Source organism: Eubalaena glacialis, chromosome 16, assembly GCF_028564815.1.
Source record: "Eubalaena glacialis isolate mEubGla1 chromosome 16, mEubGla1.1.hap2.+ XY, whole genome shotgun sequence".
Lineage (NCBI taxonomy): Eukaryota > Metazoa > Chordata > Mammalia > Artiodactyla > Balaenidae > Eubalaena > Eubalaena glacialis.
The window spans coordinates 69,812,224-69,834,282 of NC_083731.1; the positions used below are offsets into that span (position 1 = coordinate 69,812,224).

Below are 22,059 nucleotides of genomic sequence, written 5' to 3' on the forward strand. Positions count from 1 at the left end.
GTGATTTAAAAAATACACATCCGATTTGAATAAGAATTCAAAAATTCTAATTTGAAAATTCCAATTCAAAAAGATACATGCACCCCAATGTTCATAGCAGCACTGTTTACAGTAGCCAAGACATGGAAGCAACCTAAATGTCCATCAATAGATGAATGGATAAAGAAGATGTAATGTGTATACACACACACACACACACACACACACACACACACAGTGGAATACTACTCAGCCATAAACAAGAATGAAATAATGCCATTTGCAGCAACATGGATGATTATCCATGTTGATTATCCATGATTATCTAGCAACCTAGAGATTATCATGCCAAGTGAAGTCAGTCAGACAGAGAATGACCAATAATATATGATATCACTTATATGTGGAATCTTAAAAAATGATACAAATGAACTTATTTACAAAACAGAAACAGACTCACAGATATAGAAAACAAATTTATGCTTACCGAAGGGGAAAGCGGGGGAGGGATTAATTAGGAGTTTGGGACTAGCAGATACACACTATTATTTATAAAATAGATAAACAACAAAGACCTAGCAGGGAACTGTATTCAATATCTTATAATAAACTATAATGGAAAAGAATCTGAAAAAGAATATATATACACATATATATGTATAACTGAATCACTTTGCTGTACACCTGAAACTAACACAACATTGTAAATCAACTATACTTCAATAAAAAAAATAAAAAAATACACATCCTGAGTTTCTCTTACACAGCCGCCTGCCTATCATGGACCTGAGTTTGGGAGCTGCTGAGCGGATGCTCCTGTGTCTCTGTCCTTGCATTTCAATCTCATGCCTCTTTTCTTTAATACAAAGTAGTTCACTAAGGTATGAAAGAAGGAAAGTCCCTTCCACACCCAGAGCGAGTTGAATTTGCAGAGACTGGTTGCTAAGTGAACCGTTGTTGGGGGAACATGAAGTAGTCTGAGTAAGTAGCTGAGTAACGTGAAAACCCTCCAGCAGTACAGGGGGAGCGGAGGGATGGTATGAATTCTTTCTCCAGGTCACTGCCTTCCGTTCCTCTTCTTCCTAGAGTCCCTGCCCTTCATCTGCTTGGGAATTCCTTGAGTATTTGAAAGCACCGTGTATCCTCCCTTACCAGGTTTCATAACAAACGTGGTGAGGCCCGTTCTGAAATGAACCCTCCGTAGCCTCTCACATGGAGATCTTGGTGGTTTGCTCCGTGTCACCCTACTCTGGCATTGCTCAGTGTCTTTGCTCTATGGAATATATTTGACTTCGTTTCTTGCAGCTGCCAACGTCGGTTGGAATGCTTGAAATTACTGAGTGTTTGCTATGCCACTGGGTGGGGATTTTAAGCTAAATATAATGTTCTGTCTTGTTTGTGGAGCTACAGAAGACTTTTTTAAAGCAGTACAATAAAGCCTAATCAAATCAGGATTACAGGGTCTGTTGCAAAGCTCCAAATTTGATAGCATTTCTTTTTTAAAGTGGAGTTAAACAATCATGAACATATTTCTAGTAACTCGTTCTGAGATTCTGCCAGCCCACATACATGGAATGCATAAGAATATGTTGTAATTAACATATTATTCATAAGCTAGCAAGCTGTTTGAAAACAGTTTGAAGTTAAAACATAAGCATATCTTGTGTGGTGTGGCTTATGTGATTGTTTCACTGGAAAAAGCCTTTTTAAACAATAGGTGTTGTATATGTCAAGTGTTTCCAGCTTGTATCAGAAATAACAACAAATTAAAAATTGTTGGGCCCCCAATGAACGCTTTCTTCTCCTCTTTAGTAAAGTATTATATATATATAACTTACATTCCTAATACACAACTTGGTTTTAATTATGCTAAATGATGTATTTCCAGATAAGCAGAAAATTTTTGAATGTGTTTAGCATTTAATCTTGTTGCTTTCTGAGTTTTTTTTTTTTCTTTCTTTCTTTTTTTTTTTTTTTTCTGTTCTTTTAGAACTAGTAGATCTTCCCTTGGTAAAGTTTGACTTTTCCTGCAATAAAGTGCTCGTGATTCCCATTTGTTTTAGAGAGATGAAGCAGCTGCAAGTATTACTGCTTGAGAATAACCCTTTGCAGTCTCCTCCAGCACAGGTGAGGGGTCTCACAGCAAAGCTGTTGCCGGGGGGATAGGCTATCAATAGCACCTAAGCAACTCTCAGCAGAACTGGTTTGTTGATATTTTGCAGAATTAATATATGGATACGATCATAAACAGTCACAATCTCTTAAAAAATGAAACCTCGGGTGAATCTGACTACAGTATGTTGTCTTCTGTGACATCAAACCTGTTTACCACCATTTGCCTCACTGTTCTGGTCACCGCAATCCCAGAATTATGATGTTTGATTATTTCACTTATTCAGTTATTATGTTTATCATTTTGTACGTGCATTTGAAATTTTTTCATGGAGTGTATGGATTACAAAAGGAGTAATAGATTCCTTACATTGAAGTCAGCTGGAAAATAGAGTTTAACCATTTTAAAATATGATTGTCAGTCATTTAGAGACAAGATTCAAGCTCAAATATTAAACTATGTGAGAACAGAATGAAGTATATATGCTTCCAGAATTGGAACGTTACCAGGTTAGTTATCTGACCTATATACGTTTTACACTATTTATACTTAAATGTATTTCTGTTAGAATTTTGCGGATAAGTGCAAGAGAAACTAGAAATTTCTTGAACATGGTTTTCTATTGAAGTAGAATTTGGAGGAAATGATTGCGTAAAATCTTACCTGTTTTGGAGAGGTCAAATTCGGTGGTCATTGTTGACGTGTTACTTAAAGTGAAAATGCAAAAACTAAAATATACAGAGTGAGATGTCTGGTGTTTACATTTTGTTTTGCCGTTAAAAATATGTTTATTATTAATTTCTCCATAGATTTGCACCAAGGGCAAAGTGCACATATTTAAGTATCTGAGCATCCAAGCATGCCAGATTAAGACAACCGACTCCCTTTATCTCCACACCATGGAGAGGCCACATTTACACCAGCACGTGGAAGACAGGTGAGTGTGACCCCCTCGGCTAGAAGCCCCCATTTAGAGTTTGCTTAGGCCAAGGCGCTCCAGGTAACTAACTCCAAAAATCCTTTTGTTTCACTCAGCTAATGCAGATTTATACATCAGAGTCTCGAACACTTTTGGAACAAAAAAGGGAAAATGGATGCTGTTGATAACATTTTGGCATCTTTCAGGTTTCATCTACCCTCTCCTAATCAAGAATCAGTCCTTCCTGAGTGCAACATATGTGTGTGTGCACATATTATAAATAAGATCTCTAATATAAATATATGTATTTTTTACCTATCAGTTAAAATAACCACATCAAACTGAGACATGGTTTTTTGTTGTTTTTTAAAAAAATTTTTTGGGGTTATAGTTGATTTACAATGTTGTGTTAGAGACATGGTTTTTTAAGTTAATTTTTAATGTGCTTCCAGAACATTGTTAAGAAAAAATGCAGACTTTATTTTTTTAATTGTCTTTTAAAAATGCACTGTTCATAGTTTTTGCCATTTCCTTTTCAGAATGGAAGTTTTAGAATCGTTTAACGTGTCCTTGGCCATTTTGTGGTGTAAACTGGGCCTTGAATTTTCAGAGAACAAAATTCTCACACTAAACACTCTTGTAGAAATGCAGGTTGTTTTTGAAATGTCTTCATTGCAGAAATCTTTCTCGAACTTTTTACTAAAAAACGTAAACATACTGTAGTGACTTAAAATCTCAGCCTACCCTAATGGTACCTTTATATAATGCTTAAAATATGTATTCATTATTTTATTGTTTTAAACATACGATCAAATTTATTTAGTCACTGAATAAAAGTTTACAGAATTATTGAGAGTTACGAAATTTCATAACATAAGAGGTAAAAGCAATTGGTAGTTTTTGCTTTTTCATACGCTAGAGTCAATAAAATAAGAAAATTATTAACTGTTTCAAAGAACGGGCCACTCAGGTAGAGTATAAATCCATGAAACTCTGAACACAAAGAATTTATCTTGTACCATATTTAGACGGTACAAGTATCTGATTTTCATTAGGCCCTTGTCTTAACAACCTTCAATACTGGGCGGATTTGTTGTCTTTTGGTAATAATAAAAATTTGTTTAGTAAAGTCATTATTTGAATATAAGTTGATGTCTCTTGTTGTGAACGTTGTGATTTTAATTTTTTCTAAATGAATTCAATATCGATGGCATCTAACCCAGCAAGAAGGATTCTGACTCGGGCGTTGGGAGTGATAATGGAGACAAGCGATTATCTGCCACAGAGGTAAATTCGTGATCAGATTTTTTTCCTTTTGTGCTTCTAGATATATGTACCTGCATTCACTGTACTCCTTTCGGATAAAAGGCAGTTGCATGAGAACATGTGATAATGTTTGTGAAAGTTATTTGAAATCCTCTGTTATGTAAATATTAACTGTTGTTAGCTTTTTCTGAATCTTTAATATTTTGTAAATGTCTCAAGAATAGAGTCCCTATCTCCTTCCCCTCCTACCACACCCCTCACATTATCTGGAATATTCTTGCATGCTTAATAAATATTATGAAATGACTAAGTGGTGTGCAAGTACCCGGAAGGCATTTTTATAAATATGTTTGTTTTTAAATGACAGAGTAACTTAGGAAAAAGTTGTTATATGCCTGCATAAATGTTAAGGAATCAAATGTACATTGCATTTTTTTTTAACATCTTTATTGGACTATAATTGCTTTACAATGGTGTGTTAGTTTCTGCTGTATCACAAAGTGAATCAGCTATACATATACATATATCCCCATATCCCCTCCCTCTTGCAGCTCCCTCCCACCCTCCCTATCCCACCCCTCTAGGTGGTCGCAAAGCACCGAGCTGATCTCCCTGTGCTATGCGGCTGCTTCCCACTGTAACTGTACGTTGCATTTTACCCACAGGAAATGCATTTTTGAGTAGCCATAATTTTTATATCAATATTTGTTTTCCTGAAATTCTTAGATTGTGTTGTTTTCAGATAATTGGATAACAGTTTGGTTATTTGTGAGCTAAGAGGCCTCCCACACTGGAGCTTTGTAAAGTGGTTATATATAGCTCAGTTAGAACATTTGTTATCTTATTTATAGTCTATTAGGTTCCCCCAAATCTTTCACTAATAAACCATTAAATGGGGTTTCTTGACCAGCAGAGCTAGGAGGGATAGCTGGAGTAGGGTATGTATATATTATCAGGCCTTCCTTTTTTGAGGGAACTTATTGAGTTTTTGTGGTTATTGAGTTTTGAAACATTGTAATACTCTTTGAAGATGTACTTAGTAGGTCAATTACCCTGTCTTAAGAAATCCACATTTTTACTGTATGTAAGTCCAGGAAATTTGCCTTTTCCCCGTTCTCTTAAGGCCTTTGAGGTTTAATATGTAGCTAAGATATTCGAATTTATTTTCCACAAAATACTTCATAAAGCACTAGGATACCTTAAAATCTTTCTAATACAGAATATTTCAAAAGGAAGAAGAGTAGTAGGCAGAAAAAGAAGGCCAGTATCAATAAAATAAAATTACCCTCATGAACCTGCATGAATAGTTTACTATGATTCCCTGGGGGAGAAAATACTCAACACATTGCTTTATAAGTTGTATTTAATTCTACTCCCTTAACTTTATTAAAACTCATAAGTCCCCTGAAATAGCCCTTTGTTTCAGAAATTACTCACCCGAGCTTATTTTCTGTTAAATTAAAACAGACTCTGCTTTATCCTTTATCTGTCTTCTAAGGATAATTAAGTTCATTAATAAAACATTACACAAAGAACTTCATTATCCTTTTGTTCTCACTTAGTATAAGTAGGATGCTAATATTCTAAAAGGAGGCCAAGGGTTTATTTTCTTCCTTTTAACTAGATGCATATCTTGGAATTTTGCTAATAAGTTTTTAAGATGGGGGGAGGGTGGAAGGAAGGACGACAGAAAGGATTATGTTCAACAGAATGAAGTGTATACATTTTCCCTTTGGCTTTTTTTTTTTGTCTTGCATTGTGGCCTCCTTACTTGAGAACACCTCCTAGAAATGTTTTTTTTTTTTTTACAAGGATAAGGGTTCTGGATTATTCTATGTAGCTTTCTATTTTCACTTTATTTGGCAAATATTTTATGATCTGTGGTCAGTCAGTCTTGCTTCCTACTTACATCTCATTGTGGGGTTCAGAAATCACACCTCATTCCTTTCTTTGGCTGTTGCCATTGGTTGATTTAGCGTTTGTCACTCTGATTGATTTAGCATTTGTCACTCAGATAAACAAGCAAAAAAATGGGAGGCTCAGTGAATAGCTGTGTAATGAATGAAATGCACATTTGTTTTCTGCCAGTTTCTGAACAATCTGTGCACGTGTCCAAAAGTAAACGAACACTGTACTGTGAAAAATTATAGCCTCAGGAGTTCAGAAGCAAGCCACAGAAACGTGCTCTATGGAGGTTCCTGATCCCTGTGATTCGAAAAGCTTTTCATGAAATAGCGACGCTAAAACGGAGACATAGGAAAATAAATGAGGCTTCATATTTCATTTGTGACAGAATCATAGATTATCTGAATAAACTTCATCAGTTAGTGTGGGAAACAAGACCCCCAGGGAGAACTAACTCTGATTACTAAATCGAAGCATTATTCTGAAAACTGCACAGAACCCCTGTTCCTTTTAAGTACTATATATTATATATTTAAAGCAGCTTCTTACATATTTAAAGCAGCTTCCTCAGCCTAGACAGGGAAATAAACTGAAGCTTGATGTTGCGTGTAAGATGCACTGTAAATAAATGAGATGTTGTCCCAGAGGCTGACTGCCTGCTCCCTGTGACTGGCCACATGAAACCTTAATATAGTTTTGGTAAATTTGTGTTGTCAGATCTCAGAGCACCATTACTATTGAAGCGATTGATTAGACTTAGGGCTGGTTTGGTAGTGTATTTCCAGTTATTTCTTTGTTCTCTCAGGTGTTACCCAGTCCTTCTCAGTGCCTTGACTATGGCTCTTAGGTTCGAAAATATCATCAGGTACCTGAAAAAATTTCAGCTCAAAACATATGTACAGAGAAGTCCGTGAGTGTTAGCTTGATGAATTTTGACAATGTGAACACACTCATAACCAGCTCCCAGTTAGAGAAACAGAACTTTACCAGCCACCCAGAAAGCCCCCATCATGCGCCCACCCCCCTAACCTAAGAGCAGCCGCTATCCTGACTTGAAACACCGTGGATTAGTTTTGCCCATTTTTGAACTTATACAAGTGGCATTGTCCTTTGGTGTCTTTCACTCAGTAGTATGTTTGTGAGAATCACAGTATGTTTTTTTTTTTAAATCACATAGCATTCTCTTAATCTATATTGATAACACTTCTCCCTTGAATGAGTCAGTGTCCTGTTTCTTTTCAGCCTTCTGATGAAGACACCGTTAGCCTCAATGTGCCAATGTCAAATATCATGGAAGAAGAACAGGTCAAGGAGGACTCCTGCCATCGCCTTAGTCCAGTTAAAGGTCTGAGAATGAAGGATGGGGAGAAAGAGCTTGTTTTTAAGTTTCAAATGCTGTGTTTAAAATATGCAGAAACATGGCAACAGTAATAGTTAATGTTTATTGAGCATTTCACATGCCCCAGGCACTGTGCTAATCTATGAAGGTCATCTCATTTAAAATGCAAAACTCTGAGATGGATAACGCTAATCATCTCCATTCTATAGGTGAGCCTCAGTTTAAGTAACATGCCAGTGGTCACATAGCTAGTAATAGTAGAGCTCTTCTCATTCTGAAGATTTATTTAAGACTCTTTACATCCATTATTGGAAAAAAATATTGATATGTAGATATACTATTTAGGACAACTCTAGCTATTGTAACACATAAAATCCCCAAATTTCATTGACTTAACACAATCCAAAGTCAGTCCAAAGGGGAGTTAGTGATTCCCAGGCAACTCTCCTCCACTCAGTGCTTCAAGAACCCAAGTTCCTTTTATCTGGTGACTCTACCATCTTTAATTTATATTAATTTATATTTCCAAGTCCATCTGTTTCAAGCTAAAGGGGAAAGAGCATGGAGGTTCGCTCTAGGAATGGGAACAAAGGGTCCAGCTCCCAGTTAGAGAAACAGAACTTTACCAGCCACGCAGAAAGCGTGGGCTGGGCCTTTCACAGGCCTAGGGGTCACATCTAACTACATGCAAGGGTGGGAAATGTAGATGGGATGTGTGCCCAGGAATCTACTTGACTTTGAACAAGTCAGTTGACCTTAATTCTCTCACCTGTAAATAAGATGATTAGATGAGGTGATTTGTAATGTTTTGTGTAGCTCTAAAAGTCTGTGATTCTTTGATAATCACCAGATGACCACTAAACACTCTACGTCTTGCCTACTTTAAAATCCTAGTAATACACTTCATATCTTGGTGAGTAGCCCTCATTCGATTACATTATGACAGTAATTTGACTGCTTCTGTTTATTCAGTGACTTTTAAGTAAATTGTAAAATGTAATGTTTACATTTGTGGCAGAGGCTGTTTGATGACGTGTGGATAGTATAGAACTAGATTAATATGCAGTTTATCTCCCTAATAGTTTGACTTGCTCTCCCTAGTGATGGGAAAACTGTTTAAACCAACTCACACTCTAGTGTTTGCTTTCACTTACTATGCTCAGGTTTTTGGTTTTGTTTTTAATTAATTTATTTATTTATGGCTGTGTTGGGTCTTCGTTTCTGTGCAAGGGCTTTCTCTAGTTGTGGCAAGCGGGGGCAACTCTTCATCGTGGTGCGCGGGCCTCTCACTATCGCGGCCTCTCTTGTTGCGGAGCACAGGCTCCAGACGCGCAGGCTCAGTAGCTGTGGCTCACGGGCCCAGTTGCTCCGCGGCATGTGGGATCCTCCCAGACCAGGGCTCAAACCCGTGTCCCCTGCATTAGCAGGCAGATTCTCAACCACTGCGCCACCAGGGAAGCCCTATGCTCAGGTTTTTAAGGTTAGCATTTGTTTATCTGAGATGATGATTGGAACCATACATTGTCCCCAAATATAACTGTATACGTTATGCAAAAATATGACTGCCACTTTATTAATTTAGATAAGCTTTGTAACAGTATATGCAGTGTAAGAGGTAGTGTTTTAGGCAAATTTTTAAAAATAAACGAATTATATCATTTGTCACCACTTTTTCTCCCCTCTGTTCTAGAAGTGGGTATTTTTTGCTGGCTAGGAGTCCTTGAAGGTGATGTGGCCCTACTTGTTTCTTTCCTAGTGTCCAGATCAGAGAGAAGAGATCTGCTTTTCCTCCTTTCACCTCTCCTGCACCATCTAGAACACAGACGTGTTGGATGAGCTCTGACTGTGCTTTCCCCTCCATGTGGTCCTCATCATAGTCACTTCTTTTGTTGTTATGCTTTGGGGTCCTTATTTTAGTCCTTTCCCACGCCCTTTCTTGCAGTTGTTCACTAATTTTTATTTTTTTTTAAATAAATTTATTTATTTATTTTTGGCTGCATTGGGTCTTCGTTGCTGCGCGCGGGCTTTCTCTGGTTGAGGCGAGCGGGGGCTACTCTTCGTTGCGGTGCACAGGCTTCTCATTGCGGTGGCTTCTCTTGTTGTGGAGCACGGCTCTAGGCACACAGGCTTCAGTAGTTGTGGCACGCGGGCTCAGTAGTTGTGGCACACGGGCTTAGTTGCTCCGCGGCATGTGAGATCTTCCCGGACCCGGGCTCGAACCCATGTCCCCTGCATTAGCAGGCGGATTCTTAACCACTGCACCACCAGGGAAGTCCCATTCACTAATTTTCTAAATCCCCAAAATGTTTAGTATTATACCTGCCATTTAGTAGTTGTTCGGTAACTACTGAATTTTGAGTTTGAAATACTTACTTGTCACGTGTTGCTGAGAGCACAGAAAGCCCTCTTTTATACTTTCTATTCTCTGTTCCTTAAAAGAAATTAGAGGAAATTTCATTTCTTTCATAAGGAACTAAGCCATATAGGGGCCTTGACTTTTAAGTTCATTTGATTTGGGGTTTTCCATTTCTTTTACTTTTCTTCCTCTTCTTCCTCCTTTTTTCACCTTTTCCTCACATCCTTTTGGAAAGAGAAAACTTGGGTCATTCATATACCTCCAGAAGAGGTCAGGGAGAAGATTGAAAAACTAGGTGATGTATTTTAGAGTCATCTATGTTTTGCTCATCTGTTTATGAAATCATGCTTTCTATCTTTCTTTATGTTTTCCTAATAGGGGAATTTCATCAGGAATTTCAACCAGCGCCTTCCCTTGTGAGTGACAATGAGAACTCAGGAGAAGAAAGAGACCAATTTTCCCATGGAACAGACGTTCTCCATTCGGAATTTATAAACTATATTAAGGCAAGTGAAGGATAATAATTTTTTAACTTATTTACTTCTGTTTGGCGCCTTAGAATTTATGTTCAAGGTTACCAATCCATCACCTTAAATGTCAGCTTGCTACCACCTTCCTTGGGCCTTTATAACATCTTCTCAAAAGTCCAACATGTTTATTTGCCGATATTAGGAGCTTGTCCCTTTCATCCGTACCTCTCTATTTGTGTGTGTATATGGATGATTTTCTTTTGTATTCAGAAATTACTCAGCTCTCTGGTAGTCAGTGCATTGTATAAGTTATCAGAATTACCATGACTATCCAGTAAAAGCTAAAACAAAGTTTCACATGCTTTTCAACATATTCTAGGTATATAAGTTTTTCTTGGGAGTATATTCATAGTAAAAGAAGAAAAATGGAGACTTTTAAAATCTGGAAATGAACATCTTCCCTTTTTAGAAGGGTCACTCTGAGGACACATTCATAAACAGGTATAGTGGCGCTGAGGTGTTGAAATGTTAGATGAAGTCACTAAATTATCAGGCAAACCTTCATCATAGGAGCGGCAAAAACGAGACAAAAACTAGCCCTTTATAAACCTGGTAGTTAAGGTTCCACTTTGTGACACAATTAGGTGCCTTGGTATGTTTCTGCCGGTCCTTTTGGTTCAGGTCGTGGCACCCAAGGATCACGAAGATAATCCTTTCGGTAAAATTCAGGTTCCTTGTGGCTTGTGAGAGACGATGGTCTCTGAGTTACTGTGTTGAAGTCGGGCCCGGGGTCTCTAGGTGCTGGTTCTTATTTCCTGAGGATGGTGTTAGGATGGCTGGGCTCTGTCTCAACTAACGTCTCTGGGCATCACCTTCAAGGGAACTGGGAGGAAAACAGCGGAATCGTACACTGTAGGAGACTCTGGTGTACTCAAGACAAAAATAATGAACCTCTCATACGACATACATTTGTAGAAAACCTAATTCTTTATTCTGTATATTTAATCCATCATAAATCCATCAGTTCTTGTTTCAAAATATCTCACACCCACTGCCTCCTTTCTGTCCTCCACCTCCACTGACATGACTTCAGTGGAGCCTTATCATTGCTTATTCTTATGACAGCAGGAGTCCCTCCTACCCCAGCTGAGCATCCAGCATCCCGCCTCTGCCGCTGCCAGACATTTTCCTAAAGTAAAAACTTCATCCTGTGACTCTCCAGGCAGTGGTTCTCACAAGGCTCTCCCAGATTTGATGCCTGTCTATCAGCTCTGAGACAAGTCCGTCAGCAAAACATGGAAAACTGGGCTTTTGTCTTTCTTTTATAAAGAATTTATCTTAAGCTGAGGGTCTAAAGTAAAGATGGAAGCGTTGAAGGAAAGCAATTAAAGTGATTAGTAAAATAAAACATCTTGTTTCAAAAAAGCAAATTCTTCTAGATTTAGAGATTTCAGGATGCACAGGGCTCCATGGGAATGGCTGCTGTACAGCAAGGGTCCTGTGGGTAGAATCTAGGGGAGCAAATGGGGTGTAGAAATCTACAGCAAATGTTTCCTGAGTTCCTACAAGAGGCTTCCGTTGGCGAGTGGAGAAGAACGCTAATCATAAAATAAAACATAAATCTACAATTAAAAGTTGTACGCTGCAATTCAGGCCCATTTTACCCTTGACTTGCATCACTTTTAAAGTCTGTGAGAATGTGTTTGACTGCCAACCAGTGTGCTGAACTACTCAGTCCTCGACGATCAAGAGTTCTGTGTTTTATATAATCCTGTTTTCTCTCCACTGAGTAAGCATCTTGTGGTTTTGTAACTACGGTTGATCCTTATTCACAGCAGTTCTATTCGATAGAGTTTCCTCAAACACTGAAATATCCAATCCTGAACTGTTGCCCCCACGGGAAATACAGGGTTAGGTTCCTACGAGCCTCTGGTCACACATTTTTGTCAACTGGTCAATACATAACCTGGTTTTATGTGTATTTCTGTCTCAAGACACCCTATTTAATATGTACTGTTAGTGCATTAACACTGAACTTGCGGCCAGCAGCCCCGTTAACTCATGCGGGAAGGAAGCTTACCTAACGCAGGTGTTTTCTCTGTAAGGTACAGTACATATCATAGCCTTCTTGTGCTTAGGATAAGACAGCACTTCAGTACTATGCTAGGGGGCATTTTAAACAGCAAAATCACCAACCAAAGGCACAGAAGTGTGAAAATGGGATACTAAATAGGCTCTGAAAAGGACACTTTTTTACAGTCTGAGAGCTGAAACAAGAAAGCAGGTCGCTCGCTCCCTTGTTCAGCTTCAACTGGAAATTGCATTTTGGGGTTGGGAACTCCAATTTTTCGCCAAGCTCTGCGTGTGTCTGCAAAAGCACCACGAGTATTGGTTTTGGGGTGACAAATAGATTTTAGTAAGGAGGCAAATTCATAAATACGGAATCCATGAATAATGTGTATCAACTGTGTCACCATCTAACTTAGCAAAAGAAACCCGGTATACCTCTATTTTGCATATTGAAAAAAAGTATATTTTCTACTATTGGCTACTTTTTATTATGAAACTGAAAATTAGAAGGAAATACCCATGGCTCCTATAGTTGAAACCCAACAGGAAGAGATAAGAACATGTTTTCTTGGTTGTTTCTTGTAGTATATTTTCACCCATGAATTTCACTAGCATTTGGGTAGAGGCACAGTAATTTATATATTGATTTTATTATGCACTAAAAGTATAATCTATATAGAAAAAGTCTGAGTGTTTTTCAAGCCAGAGGTTGACATCATGCAGCTAGATACCTCCTCAGAAAAAGACTTATTTTCTGTGACACATCTGGAGAATTGGCTGGGCCTGAGTTAGTTAATGAAGTGTCAGAACTTTGACACAGAAAACAGTCCTTTTGTCTGTTGTTCCTTCCTTGCTAGGGGAATGTTTGCCCATTCAGGGATGGCTTCCGTTTTAGCTGTCAGCTGAGTTAAAGCAGCACTTCTCTGTGTCAGAGATCAAAATGGAAAGACTCGCATGGAAGTTCCAACAGTGGGACATGCCTTTCTAAATACTCCCACCACAGTGCTTCTTTGGGATATTAAGAGGGGGGTGCATTTCAGTGAAATCTGCACGTTGTACATGTGAAAACTATTAGATGCAATTTGAGGCATTTTTCTGTCGTTAAGAGACTTTTTTGTTAACAGTGTGCGTGTGCACGGGTGCGCGCGCACACACACACACACACACACACACACACACACACACACACACACACACACACACTGCTCCTCTCACCAACATCAGAATGCACATTCTCATATGACTGACAAGCCCGACTGAGGAACCTGTCAACATCAGGAGGTGCTAAGAGGGCAATAATGAATGGAGTTAAGCTTTGCATTTCTGACTCTTTTCTAAGTTAACAGGTATTGTAGTCCTCGGCCAGGTTTTCTTTTCTTCTTTTTAAAAATTTTATTTTATTTTTAATTGTGGCAAAATACATACAACATAAAACTTACCATCTTAGCCATTTTTTAGGTATACACTTCAATGGTAAGTACATTCACATTGTTGTGTAACCATCACCACTATCCATCTCCAAAACTCTTTCATCTTGTAAAACTGACACTCTTTCCCCATTAAACCATAGCTTCCCAATCCCCTCCCCCCTCTCCTCTGGCAACTACCATTCTTCTTTCTGTCTTTATGAATTTGACTATTCTAGGAACCTCATGTAAGTGGAATCATACAGTATTTTTCTTCTTGTGACTCACTTATTTCATTTAGCATAATGTCCTCAGGGTTCATCTATGTTGTAACATGTGTTAGAATTTCGGTCCTTTTTAAAGCTGAATGATATTCCATTGTATGTAAAGACTACATTTTCTTCATTCATCCATTCATGGACACTTGGGTTGTTTCCACCTTTTGGCTGTTGTGAATATGGATGAGGGCAGGTTTAGACTGTTGACTGTTACAGCCAGTGGCTCTCAGAAGACCCATGTATTCTGTCCACAGGAAAGGACTGAGGCCTGTGAAGAACTGTTACGGATAGAAGAGGACACGCACTGGCCATCCGAGGGGATGTGAGTACCGAAGGCTGGTGATGAGCCACCATCCTGTGAAGTTCATGTTTCAAGCAGAGTGGCAGCCTTGTCCTGATAGAATTTTGGTCCACTTTTCTTTGAGCAAGCTGATACCTTACTCAACGATATTGATCAGAAGTTGCAAGTTTTCCTCTGTCTCATGCTTACTGTCATAGTATTGGGGCCATACTGTGCCAGGTCATACCTGTTCCTTGGCCTTGAGTTTTATCTGATTTGAGGCTGTGGGTAGAATGTGATTCAGGAAATTAGATAGAATTTCTAGACTAGAGATTCTAGCTTACTTTCCTTTCTCTGAACAAACCAACAACTGGACCTAAAGTGATACGTGGTCCTGTTCCCACTTCTTTCCCCAGAGTCTTCAAGTTCAAGATCTGAGAAAACCATAGACCTCAATGTCTTGGTCTTAAGTCTAATAGTTGTAATAGCTAACAATTATTAAATACCACATGCCAGGCACTGTCCTAAATACTTCACAGGTAGTAACTCATTTCCTCTTTACAACAATCCTACAAGTCCTATTGTTATCCCTCACTTCACCGATGACAAAACTGAGGCACAGGGAGATTGATTATCTTGCCCCAGGGTTACAGAGGGCTGGGATCTCGTACCAGATGGACATCGCTTCTATTCTATTGCATATAAAGATTTCCACAGGAGGGCATGAGTGATCCGTCTAACAGACAGTAAACCACTTTACTGGTTTACCACTCAGGGGGATTGAGTTTGGACCATATGGCAGAGGGTAGGTTTTTGGTTCCCAGGATTTTGTTTTCCATGATCTGGCATGTAGGCCTGGACCGTCCATCAAACATCATGAGGGTTTTCCCCTTAGTGAGAATTTACTCCATTGTTAAAAAGTTTCTCCACTTACAGAAAGACATTGGCTTATATTCTGTAGTGGAAAGCAGTAACCGTGATCAAATCTCCCCTGCCCTTTAAAAATATTGCAGAGTTCCTTTCAAACCACTGTCCAGTATAACCAGCTATTTGTTGGATATATTTCTGTGATGCCGAGGAGGACTAGCTTGATCATAGAATTATAGGGAAAAGGCTTTTATAGGGAAAGAGTTTTTAAACTGTGTAAAGCTTTGGAAACCCCATTCTCAAGCTTATATCTATTGTTCCCAACCCTGCCTGTAAATCAGTATCATCTGTAGAGCTTAAGAAAATGTCCAAGCCCCAGACAGATCTACTTAGGAGTATCAGAGCTGGCATATTTTTTTAAGCACCATAGGTGATTTTGCTGCTGAAAGAGCCAGGACTGGGAACCAGAATCCCACACTGAAGTCCCATATTGTATGAAAGCAATAAAACTGAGCCAGGCTGGTTGAACTGGAATTGGAAGTAGTGCAGACCCGCCGTAGCTGAGCACCCCTGTGGATCCCCGTAAGGCTCAGGAAAGTACAGTGTGAGAACCACCTAGCCGGTCCATTGCCCTGATTTTACAGATGAGCGATGCCCACGGGCATTGAGACTTTGTGTGAGCTGCTTTACAGCCTAGCTGGCTCCCCGCACCCACCAACTCTTTCTGCTACACTCTGGCAGCCCACCCCACAGGGTACTGACACATCTTCACTAAAATGTTGAGTTTGTCAAAAATCATTTTTACAGTGTCAGATGGATTTGTATAAGTTTGTTCTTAAGAACCTAGGTGCTATTCCTGTTCTAGTGATCATTTTCAGTCTGAAGCTTGGTTTCGTGTTGCAGAATAAGTTCATCCAAAGACCAGGACATGAATATAGCAATGATTGAACAGCTGAGAGAAGCAGTGGATTTGCTGCAAGATCCCAACAGGTAGGTGTGTCTTTCCTTGGCCCAGGTTTCAGGTGTCAGTAATGTACACTAATTTATTGAGTGCATTATCTCAGTTTTTAAGATATTTATACACACAATATGGGCTTAACCACTAACCACTAACAAAGAAAAGTCATTTTAACTGCCTGTTTTCCCGAGATCCATAAGTAAAAGAGTCAAACTTCTGGAGGGACTGAGATCAATTCCCTGCTTTCCATCCCTTCATGAAATTCATTCACCCTTTGTGGAATTCAATGGGCAATTTTTGTATAATTCTTAGACAACAGAAATACGGTAAAAGTGCGTATTTTATATAGCTTGAAGTTTAAACCCCTGGAATAGAGAAATATAAGAGAGTTTCCAAAAAGCAAAGACTTGGTTTATCAAGTACTACCATATTTATTTCTGGTGGTGCCAAATATATGTTAACTAAATCATATATTTCTAAAGATTTGGGTGACAAGATAATTTTTTTTTAAATTTTATTTATTTATTTATTTATTTATTTATTTATTTATGGCTGTGTTGGGTCTTCGTTTCTGTGCGACGGCTTTCTCTAGTTGCGGCAAGTGGGGGCCACTCTTCATCGCGTTGTGCGGGCCTCTCACTATCGTGGCCTCTCTTGTTGCGGAGCACAGGCTCCAGACGCGCAGGCTCAGCAGTTGTGGCTCACGGGCCTAGTTGCTCCGCGGCATGTGGGATCTTCCCAGACCAGGGCTCAAACCCATGTCCCCTGCATTGGCAGGCAGACTCTCAACGACTGCGCCACCAGGGAAGCCCCAAGATAGTTTTTTAATTGAATTAGTCATTATCAATAATAAGCACTTTATATATAGGTATATTTTTTGGTGTTTTAGCTGAGGATAATGGAATTCCCACAGACAAAATATTTTTCAGTAAAGCAATATACCTGGTGTCAGGTAATAACTACCGTATTGATAGAGAAATAGATCCGAAGCTTATCCCTGGTAAACTATTCAGGGATCCTGGGAATTTAAATGTGAAGATAACGTGGTCTTGTATTGATAATATGGTGAGCGTGGAAATCACACCACATTCTGGGAATTTATGAACTGGGTGATGAGTGAGTCCCAGAGTGCCAGTGAGAGTACACCACCACTGTTGTCTGGCTCTAAAAGAATAGTTTTAGCTCGGGTTGAGTATGGCTGGAAATCTTTAGCAATTGATTTGAAAAGCATTTCAATTCTGCAGACATTAGTTGAGTGCTTAGAGCATGGAAAGATCTACAGTGTGCACCTTGGGGGATATAAAGATGAACAAGACACATCTCTTCCTTCTAGGAACTTAAACTATAGTAATAGACTTTGCTTTGAGTAGTGATTTATAAGTGTAATTGATTTAAGTGCTTGAAATGAAGGGGAAGAGTAATAACTAGAGTGAATGCCTGACCCCAGATGGAGAAGGGAAGATGGCTTGGCTGACCTTCCTGAAGGTTGGAGTATTTTACCTGGGCCTTTAATAGCTGGCACTTTCAAGGAGAAGGCAAATTCTGGATTGAATTAAAAGCTTATGCAAAGGTACAGAGGTCAAAAAGAATGGAGCCAGCTTGGAAAAACTCAGGCAGCAAAGGTGATCTCCATGCCGGCTGTGCTTCAGTATCATTTGTAGAAGTTTCAGAACACAGACACTCTGCCCGACACTACCTGTGGCGCTGGGGGTCTGGCCGTTTTTATTCTTTAAAAGTTCTGCCGGTACTTCTGATGTGCAGCCAGGACTGAGACTCACCAGGGAGACCTTTTGGAGGGATGCAGGCGTGACTTCAAATGCTGTGTGGAGGAGCTGAGACTTTATTTTATATGTAGGGGGAGGTAATGATGGTTTTAAAATATGATTATTCATGTTGTTAATTCTCCCTAATGTTTGGCTCAGGGCCTGGCTTATTAGTAAGCACCTAACCAAGGTATGTTCCTTAAAGAGCTGAGTTTCACATCCTAAGAGAGAGAGAGAGAGAGAGAAATTATAAGGAATGGGGAAATAGCATGGCTGGAGAAGAACATACCTTAATCAACCAGATACTGGTTGCAAACCCAGCTCTAATACCAGTTAATCTGGGTAAGTTATATAACTTCTCTGTACCCCAGTTTTCTCATCTATAAGATGGGCTATAAGTACTTATCTTTTAGTGTTGTGAAGATTTGAAATAATAAGTGAACTGCTGGTGGAAAGGTAAACAGGCAGAACCACTCCAGAAGGCATCCTTGTAGTTTGTAGCCATAGTCTAAAAATAGATATAAAACTTTTGAATTAATTCTAAAAAATATCCTAAGGGACAAAGAGATATGAACAGCAATTGTGAGGGGAGGGGTGTTTTTAATAGCAAATATTTGGAAAAAAGGAAATGATCTAACAATTTGGAGATACTTAAATTTTGGTCATTAATAAGATGGAATATGTGACCAATAAAATGTTTTTTAAACTTTCCACTATATTTTAGATTGCTCATTATATAATGTTAACTTTAAAAAGTATAAAAAATGCATAAAGTTTGATCCCAATGATATAAATAGAATAAAAAATGCATAAAGTTTGATCCCAACGATATAAATAGAATTAGGTCCCAATTGTATAAGAAGCTTAGGAAAAATTAAAACTAGAAAGAAACATATTAAGATGGATTTTTTTTCTGTGGGTATTTCTAAATTACTACTTTTCTTTATACTTTTAAATATTGTAGATACACAGTGGTAGGTACTGTGGTAGTTCTCTGGTGATTGTTTGAAGTGGATGGTGAGGATGGGAGGGAACGGTCCAAGGTGTTTTAGACCTGACCCCTCATGTCTCCATCTGAGGCGGGGAACCAAGAGGAACAGCAGGTTTTTAGGAGGAGGATGTTGGGGTCAGTTTAGGACCTGCTGAGCGGAATCCAAGGTGACAATGTGACAACGTCCATTCAGTGGCTAGATGTTTAGGTCTGGGGCTTCTAGACTTAGGTTTAGAAGTTACTTTCATAAGGTGCTGCCATAACAGAAGTAGTATAAGGGGATGAGGTTCCCAAGGGCAAGCATATCAATGGGAAGGGAATGTGAGTCCAGGACAGAGCCTAGAAGACATGATGTGACAGAGAGAAGGCCCCACTTGGGCTCAGACTTTATATTGTTTTAATATTTCTACATTTTTGTATTACTTTTCCAATAAACTTTTCTTACAAATTCGAGATTACTATGTGAGCCCCAAAGTGAAAAAGAACAGCCTTGTTTGATGGAAATAGCAGCGGCCAGGAATGTGGGACTGGGACCAAGTGTAAGATCGGGGTGACCCGGAAGGTGTGGCTCCCCGCTCTCGACCTCAGTTGCATCATCTTTCCTGAGAAGTGGGATGAACTGAGGATCTGGAGATGCCTCTCCAGCTTGGAAAGGTCTGAGGCAAAGAGTCGCCAAGGATGTCTAGCAAGTCAGCATGGTGGGCGTGGAAGAAAACAGCCTTGAGTAACCTTCCAAGGGATAGTTGATTTGCGTCTTTATGGATTGCTATTTTAAAATTATTTACATTGTAAAACTTTATAGGGATTTGCTTTTCTCCCTAAAATAATCCACTAATTTGGCTGCTGCAGATCTTTGTTGTACATCCTGAAATAGATATTATAATACGACAATCCTAACTTGATAATAACGTGTCTTTGTGCCAGTGTAATAGGGATAAAGAAAGAGTCCTGTCTTTGTCCTAATAAAGAGAGGGCACTTCAAGAGGTCACTTATTTCTAGCTGCTTTTGAATAATAGTAATAAAAAGTTTATGTACACATTAAGGTTTTCCTTTATCTCGTATTTCCTAGATCCAGATCTCTTTGTTTTAGTCAAGCCGCTGATTACAGGATTAAATTTTAGAGCTTTATCTTTCACACAACCTTACCATCAAAAAATTGAGTCGAATATTGCTATCCTGTTTTGCTTTTGTGTTGGTTTCGTCTCTTAAGGATTTCTGACTGTTGGTTTGATACCATTTTCAATGGGCATGTATAATATGAACTTATCCCTACTTTTTAAAATAGCTTTATAACTTGTATATGACTTATAGAAATTCCTTATTTTATAGATCTTAAAAAAAAAAGTTCAGCTCTTAAAATCACAGAAATTCAGAAACTGTAAGACAATTTCAGAAGTAAAATGCATATCAAATTGCTTATGAATTCTTATTTTTTAAATCGAGAGTATTAGGGTCTATCAAAGAGATCTTCCTGTTAAAACAAATGCCCTTGGTACATATACCATAATATAGTACATGTATAGTATAGAACAACTTTACTTGCTTCTGTAAACTAATAAAGTTCTAGAATAAAATTTAGTGTGTGCTACCTATGAATATTATGACCTTATCAGAAATTACTAGTATATTTCAGATAAGTTGGATTTTGATACCAAAGCAGGTGGAAAATTATATTAAAACTACATTATATTGTATTTGGCACATGGTGGGAAAATACCATGTAGTTTGAAATTTCTACCATAAACCTTTCATTATTAAATCTTAACAATAGACATAACTTTTAAATATATGACTAAAAGCAGTAGAATTTATTAGAAGTTTAATAAATTTGGTAACACTTTTTTTCCCTTATTCTTTAGATTAAGCACAGATATTACAGAGAGAAGTGTTGTAAACTTTTACCCTGTGGACTCAGCAGAAGACTTAGAATTACAAGACTCTGCACTAAAGTATGTTGACCTTTTTATAACAATATATTTTACCTTTTTACGTTGAAATATTTTTGCTTTAAATTCCACTTTGTGTCATTTTTTTTCTCTAATTCCTACAGTGGTCAAATACAGTTGGAGACATCTCCAGAATGTGAGGTAAGGCTGCTCTTGGATTCACCAGAGCTCTGGTGCAATACTCTGCCACAGAAGAGTGGCCACCATATTTTATCAAGATTTATCGTGGGGTGGAACATTCATTAGTGAGATCAATATTCAAATTTGTTCAAGGTCTAGTTTTCAATTTTTTTTATACTTCTGGCTTCTTTAGTTTTCCTGCTTATCTATTATATAGTCACCTCCCATTAAAGATGAGAGTTGGCTGTTTCCATTAAGTTCTCTAAATTTTTTATGTCAGACGGTCGGTCTTAAGTCAGGCCCTGGCAACTAAGACCCACATGGAAACCTCCTCTGTCAAAAACTGGAGGTAAGACCATCTGATGCAAGTGTTACAGCCACAGATGAACATAAACTAGGAAAGACTTGAGAGATAAGAATGAGTGATTTGGGATATGCCTAGGAGGATTAAGTGACTCTAGCAAAGAGAAACTGGTTGGGGAGGGTTTGGGGACAGAGTAAAGGTAGGTCAGGTAGGTACAGAGGGTGAAATTTGGGTGTCTGTAAAGAAAGCAGATTTGACATAATTAACTAGAGATGGGCCTGGAAGGTCCCGAAGAAGCAGGCATAGAGAGATAGACTTGAGTCAGCGACATGGGAGTAAAACATTGTTTACATATGACCCGTTTTATCCCTTCTTACTGAATAGGCTTAGGATGGCTAATTTCAGTACAACCAATTTATGTCCCCTGAGGTGTCTGGACACGAACCATAGTAAAGCAGTTTCACACTCTTCACTAGCTAAGTCTCTGTGTTAAATGAGGAGAAGAACTGTAATCGAAAAACCCATGTTCCCAGAGAGTGTGGTTTCATCGTTGAGTGTAGTGACTTGGAATTACGTTAAGTTTCGGCCCTATCTCGAAGACTTGCTATAACTATGAGCTCCTGTGGGCTACCTCTCTAACTTCACCTTTATTTCCTATAAATTGGGATCCATCTTGTAACCCAGGACACCTAACTTAGCTGTTACTGTTACTCTGCTCTGTGATTGTC

General features: G+C 38.6%; 1 protein-coding gene across 2 annotated transcripts in view; it reads left to right on the forward strand.

Annotated features, from left to right (window-relative positions):
* Positions 1–22,059, forward strand: part of LRCH1 (leucine rich repeats and calponin homology domain containing 1) — a 189,304-nt gene that overhangs the window by 126,539 nt on the left and 40,706 nt on the right. For both annotated transcript variants that reach the window (XM_061170597.1, XM_061170596.1), the window contains exons 5-13: positions 1,970–2,106; positions 2,902–3,029; positions 4,235–4,298; positions 7,425–7,527; positions 10,256–10,383; positions 14,356–14,423; positions 16,152–16,238; positions 20,821–20,910; positions 21,012–21,048. In XM_061170597.1, coding sequence (XP_061026580.1) covers positions 1,970–2,106; positions 2,902–3,029; positions 4,235–4,298; positions 7,425–7,527; positions 10,256–10,383; positions 14,356–14,423; positions 16,152–16,238; positions 20,821–20,910; positions 21,012–21,048 — 842 coding nt within the window. The remainder of the gene's footprint in view (positions 1–1,969; positions 2,107–2,901; positions 3,030–4,234; positions 4,299–7,424; positions 7,528–10,255; positions 10,384–14,355; positions 14,424–16,151; positions 16,239–20,820; positions 20,911–21,011; positions 21,049–22,059) is intronic.